This window comes from Stegodyphus dumicola, chromosome 3 (assembly GCF_044657685.1).
Source record: "Stegodyphus dumicola isolate Sdum_Otavi_A_Nest chromosome 3, ASM4465768v1".
NCBI lineage: Eukaryota > Metazoa > Arthropoda > Arachnida > Araneae > Eresidae > Stegodyphus > Stegodyphus dumicola.
Genome location: NC_140770.1, coordinates 266,494,637 through 266,512,904, shown reverse-complemented (window position 1 = coordinate 266,512,904; position 18,268 = coordinate 266,494,637). Strand labels below are relative to the sequence as shown.

General features: G+C 36.4%; 1 protein-coding gene across 1 annotated transcript in view; it reads right to left on the bottom strand.

Moving 5' to 3' along the window:
- LOC118196868 (2-Hydroxyacid oxidase 1-like) overlaps window positions 1-18,268 on the bottom strand; it is a 47,206-nt gene that overhangs the window by 11,297 nt on the left and 17,641 nt on the right. The window contains exons 5-7 of the mRNA XM_085814107.1: window positions 8,987-9,078; window positions 6,447-6,608; window positions 3,886-3,955 (exon numbers count right to left, since the gene is read on the bottom strand). Of these exons, the coding sequence (XP_085670233.1) occupies window positions 3,886-3,955; window positions 6,447-6,608; window positions 8,987-9,078 (324 nt within the window). The remainder of the gene's footprint in view (window positions 1-3,885; window positions 3,956-6,446; window positions 6,609-8,986; window positions 9,079-18,268) is intronic.

The window sequence follows — 18,268 nt, the reverse complement described above, 5'->3', positions numbered from 1 at the left end:
GTGTAGTCGCATTTCTTAATTGAATAAAGTCTTGCACTTGGGGCAGTAACCTCGGCAAAATCACTTGAATTATCTCAGGATCCGGACGGTTTCCATACAAGAGTTTGAAGACGTGAATTTTTCTTAAAATAAAGCTTGAGAGATTTTCGATTCTTTGCTGATACATGCTGAAAAGTTCCGTTTCTAATTTCGCACGATCCCTTACAACAGGGAAGGCTTTTACTGCGGCAGTCTTGAAATTTTCGTAAGTATAGGTGGGACTTCCCGCTTGACCCAAGAGACTTCTGCCTATACATTTGAACCAATTAAGCGTTTGGCCCCTCAAAGCGCTGGTAGCTAAGGTAACTTTTTGAAACTTGTGCACGGGGTAGAGCATGAAGTGGTCATCCAATTTTTCCAAAAAACTGGTTACCGGTGAGTTTCCATTAAATGTTGCTTCTGGTTTCATCGAAGCGCGCATGGTCTGGACGATGTAACCAAATCCTTCCAGGGCGGCAGCTGGCATTTCTGGATTCTGAGCCGTTTCTGCAGGCAGCACAGGTTCTTCTTGAAACTCGGCCATGATCCATTATTCCTCTTCGTCGGGCGCCACTATCAGGTTCAATGTTCCGTCTTACTTTCTTCGGGAACATGCAAGGACCTGACTCGGAACAGAGAGCTTACTAAAGCTATGTTCAATAACTGTGGGAAGTAGACAGGATACACAAGAAGGGTATACAAAACCCTTTATTTTTCTCTCTTTACAATAATTTCCGTACTTCGGAATACAAAGACCCACTACTTGTGGTCTAAACGTAAGAATATAAAAATATAACTAAACTCTTAACTTTGAAATAATAAACGTGGAAGATTGGCCTTATATTAACAGGAAGCCGTATGTAGTACAGAGAACTGTTAACACTACAATACGTTTAAAAATTATCAAGAGGATTAAACCTCTGGCCTGGAAGGCAACCAGCAACTGAGTAAAACTTCTAAGGTAAGCGGCCTGCTTCGATTAACTCCTTCCTCTCTCTCGCTTGGCAAAAAGCCACAACTTAAGTACTTGGCGTTCGCCAGACAAATTTTGCATAAATAAGTTAACGCTTATAATTCTGGCCGGAAGTAGAAAATAAGAAGTGATAGCAAAGATTTAAAATAAAATAAACGTTAGTAAAACTTAAGGTCCTTACATGATTACTAAAAGAATGTTTAAAGACCTCCTTGAATGCTAATTTTGAGACGGAAGGTGCCTCAAAATACCTCTGAAAATGTTGGCTGTAGACTTATGAGTGTTCGGAATTCGAGACAGCCTTCTTACATCTTTTGGTCAGATAATTTATTCGTGATCAGATTTGTTTTTGATAAGAGGTGTTAGTAATCCAAGATTTCCCAATACGATACTGCTCGATACAGTTGGGAACGGGATTTGTCGGACCACGATACTTGTTTCCAATCATCAAGTGTCCATTACCGGTTTTGCCGTTCTCAAGAAAGACCCTTTGCTCTGTACCATGCTGCCATCAAAGATCCATCAGCTTTTAGACTAAATATTCTGCAGTCTACGTTTCACAGTCAGAACACTGAACGTATTGAGGATTTAGCATTAATTTCCGATATTACCTGCTACAACGTTACACGTCTGTCACGTGAAGTAATTCTTGATAGCCCATAATGGTAACGTTTTTCTACAGGCGCACAGGATCTTAAATTTAATGTTTTGTCGGATTTTATGTATTCATGGTACACCCTTTCAATGGTCGTCTTTAAAAATCCGAATTTTATTTCTCTTTCCAAAATGCTGTGGCCCATTTCACGAGCGTCAGCTATGACATCGCTTTAGAAGTTGCTTAAACCTTTGTTACTTGTCATTTTGATATCGTAAACAGCTTTCATAGCTGGCGGAGATATCTCTCACTCTATATTCCCACTGATGGATGCAAATGGAATATACGCCATAGGGGTAACTACTATATGTTTTCCATAACATGTTCTGTGTAAGTTTTTCTGGTACTTCAATGTTTATAATATACTTGCAAGAAGATGACCTTCAATATCTATTGATCCGAAAATTTTCAGAATTTGCTAAAGAGCGGTACGAGACTCTGGAATTACATTCGCAGGGTCTTCAGCAGTCATACTAACACGTCTAAACGGCTGCATGCATGCAAAGCTTTACAGTCTATTTCAACTTAATAATAGCATTTATCCCAGCAACATCATAATATGGAACTGTATAAGAGCATCTAGATTACCGGTCCGTCGAAATTATCCCTGAAAATTCATTTCCCACAAAAGGAATAAAGATCTTCCAAACGGAAAAGAGCTGGAAATCAAATATGTAGAATTGGTTAAAAAATCTCAGGCAGAAAAAGCGCTTCTTTTGCGGTGAACAAGAACCATGAAGTAATCACCACAAGTCTCATACAGATAGCAACAGTCATTCAATAACAGTGTTTTTGGGCATTTGAACGCTCTTTGTATTGAGGCTAAGGGCTTTTTGCATTGAAATAGGCAGCCAGTTGGGTCAATTCTAATCTAGTAACTACGGAGTCTGATCAAAATTGTACCTATAATTTTGCGACAGCCAGAGTCTCTTATTCACCTTGAAAACATGAGAGAAACAAGATGAAACAGTGTTCAAACAGCAAAATAAATCTTCAGAAATCTCAAAATTAAATTTCATATAAAACTTTTATGGATCACATAGGAATATAAGATAATGAAGCAGTGTACTTTGTCGCAAAATCAAGAACCACGGAAAAAAACATAGATTTCGCACTTCCGTATTCGAAAGAATTGGTAAGGACAATGAAACACAATAAAATTGTTACTCGGTTGCAATATAAATGGAAGAACGCAGGAACTGAAGCTTTTGAAATAATACCTAAACTACCAATAAAAATAATTTGGGTAGATACCTTCACATTACTACTAGCCGTAAGACATGAAAAACGTCCAAGTCGGTCCTTAAAGAAAAAAAACTAAATATACATGCGAAAAAACATTGAAATAGCTAGGCTACAAACGTGCATGGGATTTCCCTTATAAGGCATTTTCTCCCTCCTTTCCGCATGCCTTCGTGGTGTAATTAGAAGTATACTCGGCGTGTATTCGAGTGTACCAGGGTTCCAGTCCCGGCAAGGGCACTGCACACTTTTCCCGTCTCCTGCTTCAAAATAGCCTAATGAAGCGGTGGCGCCCGAATTGAAAGGTGGTGGATGATAATTCGTCACTAATAGGATTTAGCGATTGGATCCTCTAATACCCAGTCCCCCTCTAGTCTCAAGTGTATAAGGTATTTTCCGCATGCCTTCGTGGTGTAATTAGAAGCATGCTCGACGCGTATTCGAGAGTTCTACGGTTCGAGTCTCGACGACGGCACTGCAAATTTTTATCGTCTCTTGCTTAAAAAACAATTTAAAAAAATAACTTAATTGGTTCCACACCCTATTAGAGGTAAAACATGGTAAACTTAATACCCAGACATTTCTAGATCGAACCATTATCTATTTATTTAACACAGAAACTGTCTAGAAAATAATGGCCAAATGTAAGATCCATTCAATGTTAACACAAGAATTCTATTATTTATTTGTTTATCTATGACAATATTAGTTTTCATTTATGCTTTCTTTATTTTTTTACAGTACTGTGAATTGTATACTACTTATTTTAACTATGAAATTATCATATTAATAAAGGTGAAAATATATTAACAGTCACACCCAAAGTCTAAATCTAGAAATGCTAGGTAGCGGGACAGGTAAAAAATTCAAGAGATTAAATCAGATCCTTCATGTGTTCTGATGCTACGAAGCTTAGGTAAGAAGCTTTCATATACGTTTTCCTAACTAAATAAGTCAATCCAATAAAAGAACTAAATTACAAAACTGAGTCTCATACCGGCAAGTTTCATCGTCTCCAAGAGTTCTCTTTTAAGTATTTGAAGGACTCTTCTCACACCTTCTTCACCCTAATTTGACAATATAAAGAAGAAATTCAATAAATTAGTTTATAGTTTATGAGTGTTCAAACTAAATTAGTTTTTATTATGACTATCAATCAATCAATCAAACAAATTATATATCTTTCGCCGCATATACTGTTGGAAGGAATGACGTTATTTCTTTGCTAGCAAATCAACGTTAATCGAAAAGAAATCGCTTCATTATTCCAGTTTATTATTGTTATGAATATTCCAAACAAAATATTCTTACATTTTTGTGCACACGCACCTAAGTGGTGCGTTTATTACTACTAATCGTGAATGAATGAAAATGAACTACAAATGAAAAGAGAAAATCTAGACAAAGCTATTAATTGTTAGTTGCACTTTGCTGGTCGAGGCTCTCTTCTGTGCTCCCTGTAGGATGGAAATTTGAACATTTCATATCACAACGTTTGTTCAAACAAATATTTTGACTATGTGCACAGCGCAGAAAAAATCTATCTCAGCTAAGGACATGGAAAGTGGAGTAACATTTCGATTTTTACATTTAGTCATTCGGTTGAATCTTTTAACTAGTACGTTTTTCTCTTTGAGTTCGTGTTGTCCTCAATTCGCATGCTTTTTGAGACTTTTCAAGCACTGCTTCAAAAGGCTCTTGAGATTGAGATTAGATGAGGAAACGTAATTCCGAGTTCACTTAGTTTTCAATGACTTTGTGGTAAACATCCGCGACATGTACCTGAATTTTAAGTGTATTACCAGTTAAGATGCCTTACAATGTTTTGTACAAACTAAAGTTCTTTTTAATTTGCTATATATTTCCAATTTATTTCATTTTCAGAGATAACAAGGATAAGGATTTTTTATTCCATCTTTCTCAGTTTATTGAATCCTTCACTGCCATAAACTTCGTTGTTTTCATTGTCTTTGGTGTTGTTTATTTCCCTATTTTCATTTGTATCTTTATTCATTTGGCTTTTAATGAACCTAATTGAGAATTTATTTGCTTGTTTTACCTCAGCTCTAGAGGACTGACTAAAAACGTGTGCTTTAGTGGTTGCTTCGACTTCTTGTCAGCCGCCACTCCACTTTCGTTTTGTGTGTTATTCTTAGTAACACTTTTATGTTTCTTTTAGAAGCTCAACTAATACGTTAATTTTTCATTTGGCCAATAAATTACACATTTGGCTTTTACAGCCCTAATTGAGAATTTATTTACTTATTCTACCTCAGCTCTAGAGGGCTGGCTAAAGTATGTTTCAATGGTTGCTTCGAATTCTTTTCAGCTACTACTTTCGTTTTGTGTGTTAATTTTAGTAAGACATTTTTCTGTTTCTTTTAGAAGCTCAAGGCTTTTAATGGCCCTAATTGAGAATTTATTTGCTTATTCTACCTCAGCTTTGGAGGGCTGACTGAAGTACGTTTCAATAGTTGCTTCGACTTCTTTTCAGCTATTACTTTCGTTTTGTGTGTCATTTTTAGTAACACGTGCTTTACGTTTCTTTTAAAAGATGAACTAATATGTTTATTTTTCTTGGAGGAAATTTTTAAAGTTTATCTGCTATATCAGTGTATCTCTGTAAAGAAAGAATTTTTATTAATCTTCAGTCATCGTGTTATTTTTGCTTTTTTCCGAAGTAAAATTAATTTGAATACTAGCAGATTCAATAAGATGATTAAGCTCTTCTATGGGCAAATTTTCTGGTTAGCCTGTATTTGAAATTCTATTTGCTCTAAGATTTCAATGGCCATTCATAAACTGAATAGAATTCTTGCAAGAAACAGAGAATTTCAGAAAGTGCGGTGGAATGAATGAAATAAATGTCCCATTAAAGTTCTTACCATGTCTACGGAAACATTAATAAATGTGCTCTACTTCTAATAGAAAGCCAAACTTCGGCTTGGAGTAATTGCAACTACTAAAGGAACTGCCTTAAAAAGTCTTGACCATAGCTTTGAAGTGAGCTGTCGTGAATGGTAATTGATGAACAACTCTTCTTAATCAGCAGTAACGTGTCGGTAGCGATAAAGCAGCAGCTAGAAGTAACAGTCTACAGCATCAAAAAGTCAACATTTAATTCGGTCTATTTAATGTTTATAGTAAAAAATTGTAGTTGTCTACATATTGTCAAATGGTAACTACAGCTTCGATTTGTTGAATGGGAGCAAAAAGCTGTTGAAGGTACTGGTAGATTTTCTAGAAGAAGACAGTTGTTCTATTCCAGTATTTACAATGTGAATTTGTAGTATTTTATGCGAATAATTAAAAATGAATAAACTAATTAAATTTCTTGGAAATATACGTTACACTGTGGTTCCTGACCATTGATGTCTTGTATCTGAAAAAGCTTTGTGGTTGAAAACACTAGCAATATCCTTCCAATTAATAGCCGATATTAATATATATATATAAATAGTTTTATTAAGGAGTTTTATTATAGGAGTTACAAGTATTAAAATCACGTGAAATGCACTCAATGATTTTAATTACTCTAAACCTTAGTGTTGAACTTACTTGAACAGATAGTCCCCAGATAGTGGGTCTTCCCACAAACACTGCATTCGCACCAAGAGCTATGGCAATGAATATATCGCTTCCACTTCGAACGCCACCGTCAAAATAAACTTCCACTCCCTTATCTTTAACAGCTTCAACCACTTCTTCCAGGACATTTATCTTGAAGGAAAAAAAAAAAAAAAAAAGAATTACAGCTGATTAAAAACATTACAGCTGATTTTGACGATGCATTTAGACATTGTTTCTTTGTCTTTCGATGCATGATCAATTTCTGATGAAACATTTGGAGACTTAGATAGTTTTTCGGATGATAAAGTTTATAAGGTATTTCTCCCGCCTTTTTTACAATGCCTTCGTGGAGTAATGGGGAGCACACTCGGCGCGTATTCGAGAGGTCCGAGGTTCGATTCCCAGCGAGGGCATTGCTCAATTTTCATTTCTTCTGCTTTCAAAAAATACCTAATGTCTCTACAGTGGCGCCCGAACTAAAAAAGGTGGTGGATGATGATTCTTCACAAACAGTATTTGGCGATTGGATCCCCTAATTCCCAGTCACCCTTTAAAAGGGATAGTATATAAAGTATTTCTCCCGCCTTCTTAGTATGCCTTCGTGGTGTAGTAGTGAGCACACTCGGCGCGTATTCCAGAGGTCCGAGATTCGAGACCGTAGAGATCGAGATCCGTAGAGGGAACTGCTCATTTTTCATTTCTCCTGCTTTCAAAAAAAAAAAAAAAAAAAAAAAAAAAAAAAGGAGAAGGACCTAATGTCTCTACAAGTTTACATTTACAATAACTAGAAAATTTCACACTGATTCCAACTTAAAGACAAAGAAAAATGATATTGTTACGATAATGTAGTATGAACGGCCTCCAGCTTTGCTGAAAAAATAAGATTACAGAGGCAAGTTTATTGAGGTAAATGACTACCTTGCTAAATCGTCGAAATATCACCAAGTTAAACATGGTTTGACATGGTATCTGTATCCGGCCCTCACATGTAACCGTATATGCCTTACATTAATTTCGAGAAATGGAAGGTACTGGAAGTTTCTCGGTTGTCGAGGGAAAACTATATGATACGGGAAAGAGCATCAGTTTTGTCTCTCCAAAAGCAAAGTACTTTCTTTTCTTCTTTCTTCGGCTAAGTTTCTTCTCCCATGGAGAATTTCCTTCGGGTTTACTTCAAAAGCCCTTTAAAGGACTCCGTCAGTGAACTGGTAAGAACAAGAAAAGTTATCTCTGCTGAACACCAGTATACCATTCAAAGTGTTAAAGTAATTCTCAGGTTTTAGTTCAGTGCTGAGTTCGGAATATTGAAAGATCTCCGTGTGAGCTTCGGTCTTTAGATGCGCTTTACACTGCGCTGTGTTTAACATTTCCACTAATTTGAAGTGGTAACTACTCATTGTGTTCTGAAGCTGTGAGAGGATTTTTCTGGAAAGTTCCAGACTTGAAAAGTGTTACTTTGGGAAAATAAATTTTATCAAGCTATCATCGGTTAATGTGACGAATTTTGTATAATGTAACAATATTCTTATTTTTTCTTTATCTTTACGTGCGTTTTACGAAGAATGAATGTTTCAATTTGCAATTAGTTTTGACGATAACGAATAGATATTACATATATGCGGTTCATTCGATAAATAATTATGGTCTGAAAAAATAAATAATTATGGCCTTACACTTCAGTCTTAGAGTTTGGTGGTTAGTTGTTTGGAGTTTTGGTGTATGATTATCGTCTGAAGAAAATGAGTAATAGTTCAGTTTAAAATTAACTTGCGAAACTTTCGCTTAAATAGCACTTCTTACTCCATCAATCTGAATAAACGCTCGCTACCTCATATACATTCTGGCATAAAAATCGTGGGTGAAAAGAGAGTGACAGAAATGTAATTTAAAATTTTAAAATTAACTATCAGTTAAAACTAAATAAATAAATACTCTCATCTTTAAAAAACCTTGCAAAATTTTTCAAATTAATTTTGCTTCAAGTGTAGTTTATTTTTAGGACTGCACATGATTGGTTTGGTTTAGTAGATTATACCAAGGCACACTAGGACTATCTGGCTAAGGGAAGGAGTGCCTCCGTGGGGGACTTTCTGGCTGGTATGCACGTTACTCATGAGTAAAATCACGAAAATATCCATGAAGCAAGCCCGCCTGGAATTGAACCTGAGTCGGAACTACCAGTGTTCAGCGATTTTAGCCCTCGGCCGCTGACTACACAGGAGGTCGTGAATAAAGGAGGATGTAAGAGAATGACATAACATTATAATTGTTAATCGTAAGTATAAAGATAAATTCACAGATTTAATTAGAAAAGTAATATTACTTGGTCATATAGACAGTATAGAAATCATAAAGGAAAGGTACTGATTGGTGATATAGGCAGTAATAATTATTTTAATATAATTAATTGCTTCAATACACATACAAAAAAATACAACATACTTGCAACATGATAATAAAAAATAAAATATTTTAAGAAGTTTAAATAATAATGATAATAATAATAGTAATAATAACTGAAGACTTACTGTTGGAATGACTCGTTGAATTTGTCGACCTCCGTGATTCGAGACGAACACGGCAGAAACTCCACATCGAGCCGCTTCAAGAGCATCTTCACCTGGGAATAAATTAAGGTTACTCTCCTTCCTATCACTGAAAACTTAAATTTGTAAGAGCTAAAACCTGGGTAATGCCCTCGCCTGGAAAGCGGGGGAAATACCTTATATACTCTCCCTTTTAAAAGGCGACTTGAGATTAGGGAACCCATTCGCCAAATTCTGGTTTGACGAATTATCGTCCACCATTTTTTAGTTCGGGCGCACTTGTAGAGTCATTAGGTTTTTCTTCTAAAGCAGGAGAGGTGAAAATTGTGTAATGCCTTCGCCTGGACTCGAACCCTGGACCTCTGGAATACGTCGAGTATACTCCCAATTACACTGCTAAGGTTTGTTGAAAGGAGGGAGAAAATACCTTATATACTCTCCCTTTTAAAAGGCGAATTGAGATTAGGGAACCCTTTCTTCAAGTTCTGGTTGTGACGAATTATCTTCAACCATTTTTTAGTTCGAGCCCCATTTGTAGAGTCATTAGGTTTTCTCCTAAAGCAGAAGAGGTGAAAATTGTGTAATACCTTTCCCAGGACTCGAACCCTGCCCCTCTCGAACACGCGTCGAAAATGCTTCACAATACACCACGAATGTATGCGGAAAGATGGAAGAAAATACCTTTATAAATCTATCTAAATGATTATAAAGTGAGTTAAAATTTCGAATTGAAAACTTTTTAAATTAATTTTGCGTATTTACAGTCCCATATTCCCTTCCCCCGATCTTGCAAAATAACAGTGAATGTCAAGAACTAGTTACCTAAAATTTTATTAGGTTAGTTTCGATCAAAATATGCAATGAATGCTCCCGCAAAATTCCATCCAGCGCAGCGACACAGATTTTCAATTCGGAAAGCAGGCGATGAACCGTAATGACAACGTGTGACAAGTTTGAACTTGTTTCGGGGCGATTGCAAGAAGGTGTGTTTTCAAGCGATTGTGAATTACAAAACCACGTAAGAAACGAATTGAAAAAAACAACAACTGAAAGGTTTCAGATTTTAAATTTTTTAACATTTTATGTGTTACCTTTGTTTATTAAATATCATGTTCTTCGTACTTAAACCATAAAATTCAGTTCAAGAACAATATCTCAAAATTGATTTAAATTTATCGCAAAATTTTTAATTGAGCATATCTTAAGAATTTTCGATACACAGTATCACGCGCTGGAGATAAATAGATTTTTCTTTTCCTCGTAGAGTGTTGCCATTACTCTCTTTGAAATCCTTGAGTTTGGTAATCAAAATTTCGTCAAAGTTTTACAAAATATGGAATCGATAATAAAACAAATTCCAAATTTCAAATTTGGGCTTTCATATGCCCATATTCGCCCATATTCAAAATTTGATGGCTCTAGGTACCGTTGTTTTATTACAATGCGAGAACATGAACCCCTCAGGGACAAAGCCCCTATGGACTAAAGACGCTGTAATACAAAGTTTTGTTTCAAACTGCATAAGTCTGCTAAAGAAACACAACAAATATTGAAATTAGTTTGAAGTGGAGCCGAAGTCCTCCCAGCCCGCCGGTTATGAATCGGTTGACGACAAGGGCAGACTGGAAATTGGAACTCCTTGGTTTTTCGAACGTCCCAATTTTTTTAACATCCCGACGCTTCTCACGTTCTTCCTGTGAGATTGTCCTACGTTAAATTTGTAATGTCCCGCGTTATTTTGATAGAATCTCGAGAATCCTAGTGAACTAAATAGCGACTTATCGTTAAGCACTTACAACGTAGATTCGAGAAGGGTTAAAATACCCTTTTATTCACTCAAAGAAATAATACAGATGGCCCCTTCTCGGGCTTAGTTTAGTTTAGTTTAGGGACGGAGGACGTGAGGACCACCCCTCTACCATGGCGGTTAATTGGTATAGCACCGCCTACTCCTTTATCTAAAGCACCCCAAGATGTATGGGGAAGGGTGGGGCGACACGAACCCCCCAGAACAGTCGCCGAGACCCAACATATTTATGGAATGTCATGTGATAGAAATAAGCAAATAAAATAAATTTTAAAAAATGAAATAAAATAAAATTTAAATTTAAATTAAAAAATATCCAAACAAGAGCCATGGCATATGAGTGCTTTGCCACAATTGGTGCTTTATGTGACATACATATGCAGCATAGTATTGCATGAGACATTCAATGATACATGATATGTGATACTACGTGAAATATTACTGGATGATACTCAGTGGTACTAATGACATTGGTTAGATGTATAACATTTAGACTGTTGCATACTACACGATACATGAAAACTATATATAGCATGAGTCATGAAGACATGACTATATACTACATAGAGACTACAAACCACAAGCTGCATAGAGACTACAGGCTACATACTACAAAAGGACTACATATTACATGATATAAGAGACTAAGAGATGACAATAATTAAAATAATAATTATTTTTCACGATACAACATATTGCTACATTATATATAGTATAAAGATATAAAGCCATATGAAAACTAATTTTGAATGATATACATGATGTAGGATAACTTATTATGCTTGATACTATATGATGCGAATCATACTAAAAATAACATGCTGTAGTTACGCAAGGCATAACGCAACATGGTACAGCATGTGAAGAAATAATATTAGTGAGACTATACTACAGCATGATTATACATTATTCTACAGATACATTTATACTGTATAATTATATGATTATATAATGCTTAGTGATACTACATACATAGAATAACTTAGTACATGATATGTACTAAATAGCAGGCGATTCCGTTGACACTAAGTTACTACTTGATACTACTTAACATACATAATGCATTTATTACTGCATGAAAATATACTATTACACTATGCGCCGAAGAGAGTATAACAGAGCATAATACACAATAGACATATCATAGTATAACATAACACTACATAAAATAATACAACATAATACCACACAATACTAAATGATACTAGAAAATACCACATGGTACATACAGGATACTTCCAGTACCACGCATTACTTTGTGTAACAACAGGATTGTATGGACGATATCATATGTTACTATATAAAACTAATGGCATAACGTTATATGATACTACATGATGCATATTGGGTGTTAGAGAATACAGAAAGATATACAAATCAATAATGTGTCCAATATAGCATCATGATACTTATTACACTTTGTTGGAGTACCATATGTTACGACGTAAAATTAATGGCATAACATTATTATGACACTGCATGATACATATAGGGTATTAGAGAATACAGAAAGACATATAAATCAAAGATGTGTCTAATACAGCACCATGATATATATTAGATTCTGTTGGAGTGCAATGCAGTAGTATAATCTTAAAATACACATTATATACATAGAACTACGAATAAATAGGTGGGAAACAACATTGATATTGCTTTTGCTGTTTGTTCGAGATATATTTCTATAAAACTTTTACACATTATAATTGCTCAAGGCTCTACACAGTTTTACACAAGTCTGTGCCTAGCGCTGTTAGTTTAGCCATGATGGTAGTTATTTTTTGTTTGAGGTGGCGTTGTTTAACTAAAAATTTACAAAACGCTTGCCTATTGACATCAGGAATTCTTATGTGTTGTTCATCTGTTAAGGAACAGCTTGTTACATAATGGTCTGGAGCCCCCTTTTGGCACAAATGTCTGTGTTATTGATGGAAAATCGTTCAAAATATTGTGGGAAGGTGCCGTGTCTCGAAACGAAATGGACAAGAAGTGGATTTGCAACAATTCTGTTCGTATCTACATATGTTATGAAATAGTGCATTCTTCTTCTTGTCTGGCTATTATCCCAGTCTTCTTGCTATTTGGTAGTAGACTTTTGTCTCAAAGTCTTTTTAAGATACGAAGTTGGCCATCAACACTGATGCGCGGTATATTATTGCCTGTGGCTGCTTTCTTTCCTAGATCGTCAGCTAATTCATTTCCGTAGAGTCCTATATGAACTTTCGTCCACTTAACTAGATAATTAGCGTCTGCATGTTCCCCTAAATCTATCTGTATTTCGGCAATAATTGGTGATGGATGTTCAACGTTCGCAATGGCATACATTGAGGAGAGACTATGGGTACGTATTGTAGCTTTGTGGATATTGTTATCTATTACATAAAGAAGGGCTTGTAATATTTATAGCGCTTCGCTCTGAAACACGCTGTTTTGCATGCTGAGTTGTCCTTGCCAATAATGCACCAATAGTTTTGAGCGTAGTGCAACAAATGCACTGCCCACCTTGTCACTGATTTTCGATCCATCAGTATAGATTGATAAGTCATCTGATGGGGCTGTTTCTGCTTGGTCCCGAGCAAGATGGACTCTGGCGCCCTTTATTGTCGGATGAATGTGTGTAGGTGTGGTGCTCGTTGTTCGTACTGATCTGGGGAAAATGTGTCATCATCGAAAGTGGCAGGGCATCTCAGCTGTTTGACCATTTGCTTAACTGCTTCTTTCTCTATGCGTATAAATAGGGGTAGAATGCCAGCTAGCACGTTAATAACATCTGTGGATGTAATGCGAAAAACCTCGGTGATTTTGAGAATAAAGGGTCTTTGTAGGGCTGATAGGTGCCTGGCCTTTCTACCCTGCATAGGAAAGGCCCATACTGCAGCACCATAGCAGACGATCTTCTTGATGACTGTGAGGAAGAGTATCTTTTGTTTATTGGGGATTGATACTCCAATTGTGTCCTTGTTGCCGACGAAGATGTTGGGCTATGGTGAAAGTACGTAATTTTAGATACAAAAATATGTGGCATCCACGTCTGTTTCTCATCAAAGATGAGACCGAGATACTTAAGTGTTTTTAATATTTTAATACGATGGCTATTGATGCAGATGCGTGGTTCTACGAGCAAGTGATTCTCCTTTTTTGGCAATGAGCAGTTAAGTTATATTTATTTTCTGCTATCTGTAATTTTTGTTGCTGCCACAGTTGTTGAAATTTGGCGCAGACTTCATTAGAATTTCTTTACAATTCTTCTCTCGTTCGACCCTGTACTATCAGGCGACGTCATCAGCGTAGGCAAAGATCTTAGTGTGTGCTTGCCAGGTGTTTGCTAGGACTTTGTTGAAAGTGATGTTCCATAAGTATAGTCCGACCCCTGTGGGCATCCTCTAGACTGAGGTCTTTCGATGACTCCATTGTTGTGTACTGCTATAACCCTTTGGCGCGTGATATTATTTTTATAATTTTTTAACTAAAAACTCTAGAAATTGAATATTATGATTCTAGAGACAAATAATATATGAATTAAAAAAAATCTACTCTTGCCCATTGTTCTGTGGGTAATGGTCGCACTGTGAACTTACCATTTTCCGCGCGCGTTTCCAATAAATGACGAAATTTACGGATTAAAAAAAATGTGTGTAAGAATTGCATTATATATACTTTTTTTACATTATTTTACAAAGTAAATAGTCAGAAAAAAATTAAAAAATAAACATTTACGTAATTTTTGTATAGGAGTGAAAATATAAGTACCTAAATAATAAGGACATTTGGATAAATGGATTAAAAAACTCAATAAAATAAGGATAAAAAAGAACTCAGTGTCTTTTTTTTTTAATTTCAAAGAACAATTCTTTTTTTTTTTTTTTGTGACACTGTTCAAAGCATGTTTTGTCTCTTCGTCACATGCATAGACCTACACTGCACGTTTCGCACATACATCTAGTTCTATTAGGTTTCTTCCTTGTGCTACAAAATGTACACTGCCTGGATTTAAATTTCACTGGTATATGTCCAGCGTTATTTAGTTTCTTTTCATCTGGCACATGAAATTTGGGGGTTTTTATGTTAATTGGGGGGGGGCTTGGTCTTTTTGGCTTTGTACGGATCGTTCGTTTCCCATTCATATTTATTTTATTCGTATTTCGTCCCAAAATATTCAGAAAATATTTTTAATTTAAATAAAACTTTTACGCAATTTCTATTTTTAATTATAGCAAAGTATACTTACATTAAATTTAAACCACAGGAAATAATTTATAAAATCACAATACTAGCTTGGGGAGTAAGTGTGTTGATGTCAGAGAAAGGTATTTGGAAAAGAAAGACCTTTTTACTGGGCAGGCGCATGTATTGTTTAGTAATAAAATAACTCTGTGGTTTCGAAGCCCTTTATCTATATCCGGGTAAAAATAAACATTCCTATTTGAAAAGAAAGCGAGCGCCATTGAGAAGCAAACGCCAGTGGTTTCAAGGCGCGACCACCCAGCCTCAAGAGGATTGTAAGCATTGTGACACAATGCTCTAGTGGCGCTGTGGTCACGCCCTGAAACCACATAGCAAATGCCATACATATAGAGGGTTTTTTTTATATATGCAGTTTAATTACTGCAATTTTTTATTGCTTATGATAGAAATCATGATGTGCAATGACTAACTTTTGAAATTTAAAGTTGTTTATATTAATAAAAGGAAGTTATTTTGTCTCATCGAAAACGAATTTTAAAAGGCATCCGATCTGAAGTATTAATACCTAAAACATATATGGTTCTACAGTCATTTTGTGTTATTTAGATGTAAAAGATTAGTAATCAATTCATTTTCATTCAAAAATTTCGGAAAAAAGAGAAGAGAAAAAATTCGGAAAATGGTGGTTTCAGGGCGCGACCACCGCGCGTCAAAGGGATAAGACGTCGATCGGCAAGGTAATGGCCTAGTGAGTTTGCTGAGTGAAAGTCATGTAAGGCATGCAGGGTGGAAGTGCCCGCACGAAATCCATACTGTTTTGGATGTAAATTGTCCCCTTGGTGAATATGGTGGCGAAGGCGATTCATCAGAAGCCTCTCAAATATTTTACCTAGCGCATATAAAGGGCAGATTGTCCAGTAGGAGCTAGGGATGGCAGGGTCACGATTTTACTTTAAAAAGAGCACGACCTGTCCAATTTTAAAGGCTCTCGGAAAAGTGCCTGTGTGTAATAATTTGATGAAATAAGTTATGAAGAAAGACAGTGAAGTTGTTTTTACTACTTTTATTATGACATATTTGATTCCATCTGGGCCAGGACCTTTTTTGCGTGGAAGATACCTGAGTACTTGCTTAACTTCTAACAGTGTGAAATCCAAATCTTCTGGGGTAACTGGTACAGGTAGATTATTTCATATATATTTATGATGTTCTGTGTCTTCATCCGGCATGTCTTGGGAAAAGACATTTTCTAGAATTTCATTAATTGTTGCTGAGATATGTTTGTTTCTAGAATCAGGGGAGTGAAGCAAACGAAAACGTGCAGGTTTAAATAGTTTGTTGGTGGCGATTTTATGCTGTAGTTCAAAGGTGTCTTTCGTTTCGGTGCAGAATGCGTTCCATGAGTTAATTTTTGATTGCACAAGAAGTCTTTTTATACACTGCACGTTCTCATTGATATATTTGCAGTGTTATAGTTTGTTGTTCATTTCATTGTTCTTGTTTTAATCGACGGCGAAGTGCTCTACACATTTTCTGTGGAATTTGTAAGTCTCGTGTCCACCAGTTGATTGTATGTAATTTCTTGGATGTTCGAATAGGGAGGTATTCTTCGCATGTTTTACGGACTGTTGTCATTAGTATGTCCGTTAATACTTCCCTCGCCTCCCTGAAATTCGCACTTATTAAAAGTGGTTCCAAATCTTTAATTCTTGTGCTGATCTTTCTTGAGAAGGAAAGTAGTTTTCGTCCTGGCAAATTATATCTTCTGATTATGCTAATGTTAGAATGGCTATTGAGTTTAAAGGTGATAAATTTATGATCGGACAAACTGTCCGTTTTTTCAACATTCCAATCTTGGTGTGCTGATGAAATCGTCGATAATGCCGAGTCTGACCATTCCCGTGCGTAAAGCCGATCAAAAGTAGGAACAGCATCGAGAGCGGTATGGACTATCAGATTATTTGAGGATGTAAAATCTTCGAAAATTCTTCCTTTAACGTCTGTCGAGGCATAGGCCCAGTTGATATCGTGAGCATTATAGTCGCCGGCAAAATATTATGCTTGAAAATTTTGTTCTATGGATAATATTCTGAGAAAGTTCTATTATATTAACAATGTCTTCAGCTGGGGACGAATATTGCGAGATTAACATAAGTGATAGGTTTTTAGTTTCTAATAGGATTGCGACGCAGTCTCTTTCTAATTCAACTATTAAGGGGGACCAGTCTGGATTGCAACATATGATTATGGCACGGGGAGGATGTTCTATGTCTGTTCGCTGGAAAACAGTCCATTGTAATGGAACCTGTCATTCCTAAAATAAGGCTCTTGGGCAAATATAAAATCTATTTTATCTATTACAAAAGCTGTTGTTTGAGTAGTAGCGGCTTGTGCATGTTGTAAATTAATTTGCAAGCAGTTTATTGGTTGTTGCGCTATTTTTTGCATAAGATTAATTTTGCCAGTGTTTGAATCATTACTGTTGCCCTGACTATTATTATTGGATCCTTCGATTGGCCTGTTAACATTCAATGTTGTTCCGCGCATTCTGTACTGCTCGTTGGTAGGCTGGACAATCGGAATTGTAGGCTCGGTGTTGGTAGTTAAATCTTGTTCCAAAACAGTTATTGGAGTCCCCACAATTAATGCATTCGGGGAGATTTGCTTGGCATTCCCCGACATTATGATTTCCTGTGCAGAGGGTGTTTTTGCTCTTGCAGATGTCTTGGGTATGTCCGAGTTGCTGACAACGACAGCATCGCTTGATATCCAAGAATTCGGGAATATTATGTAGGTGCCATTAAGTGAAAATTCTGAGAATTTTGAGTGCTCATGCGTGGGAGTGGTTTGTAGTGGAAAAGTATCAATATTCTGTGTTGCTTCGGACGTTGTGGGCTGCTCGCTGGTAAATTGGACAGTCCGGGTGATACGCCGGGTGTTGAGAGTTGTGGCGAGTGCCAAAACGGTTGTTCACAGTTGATGTAGGCTGGTGTTTCTGCATCGCATTCGCTAACTCCATGGGGTCCAGAGCAGAAGGCAACAGGAGTTGACTGAAATTTCTGCCGTGGCGCTAAGCTCTGAGATGAGCTCCTCCGGTTTGATTTGTTCCGGGACGTTATGTATTGCACATCTTGGCCGTCACTTTTGCCGTTCTTTGACCTCTGCATGCACTGCGGCCTTCTGTATATGTTCCTGGAGTTTGTTGACATCTTCTTTGGTGTTACAAAGACTCTGTGGAGCATGCTGGATTCTATTCACCACCACTGGAATTT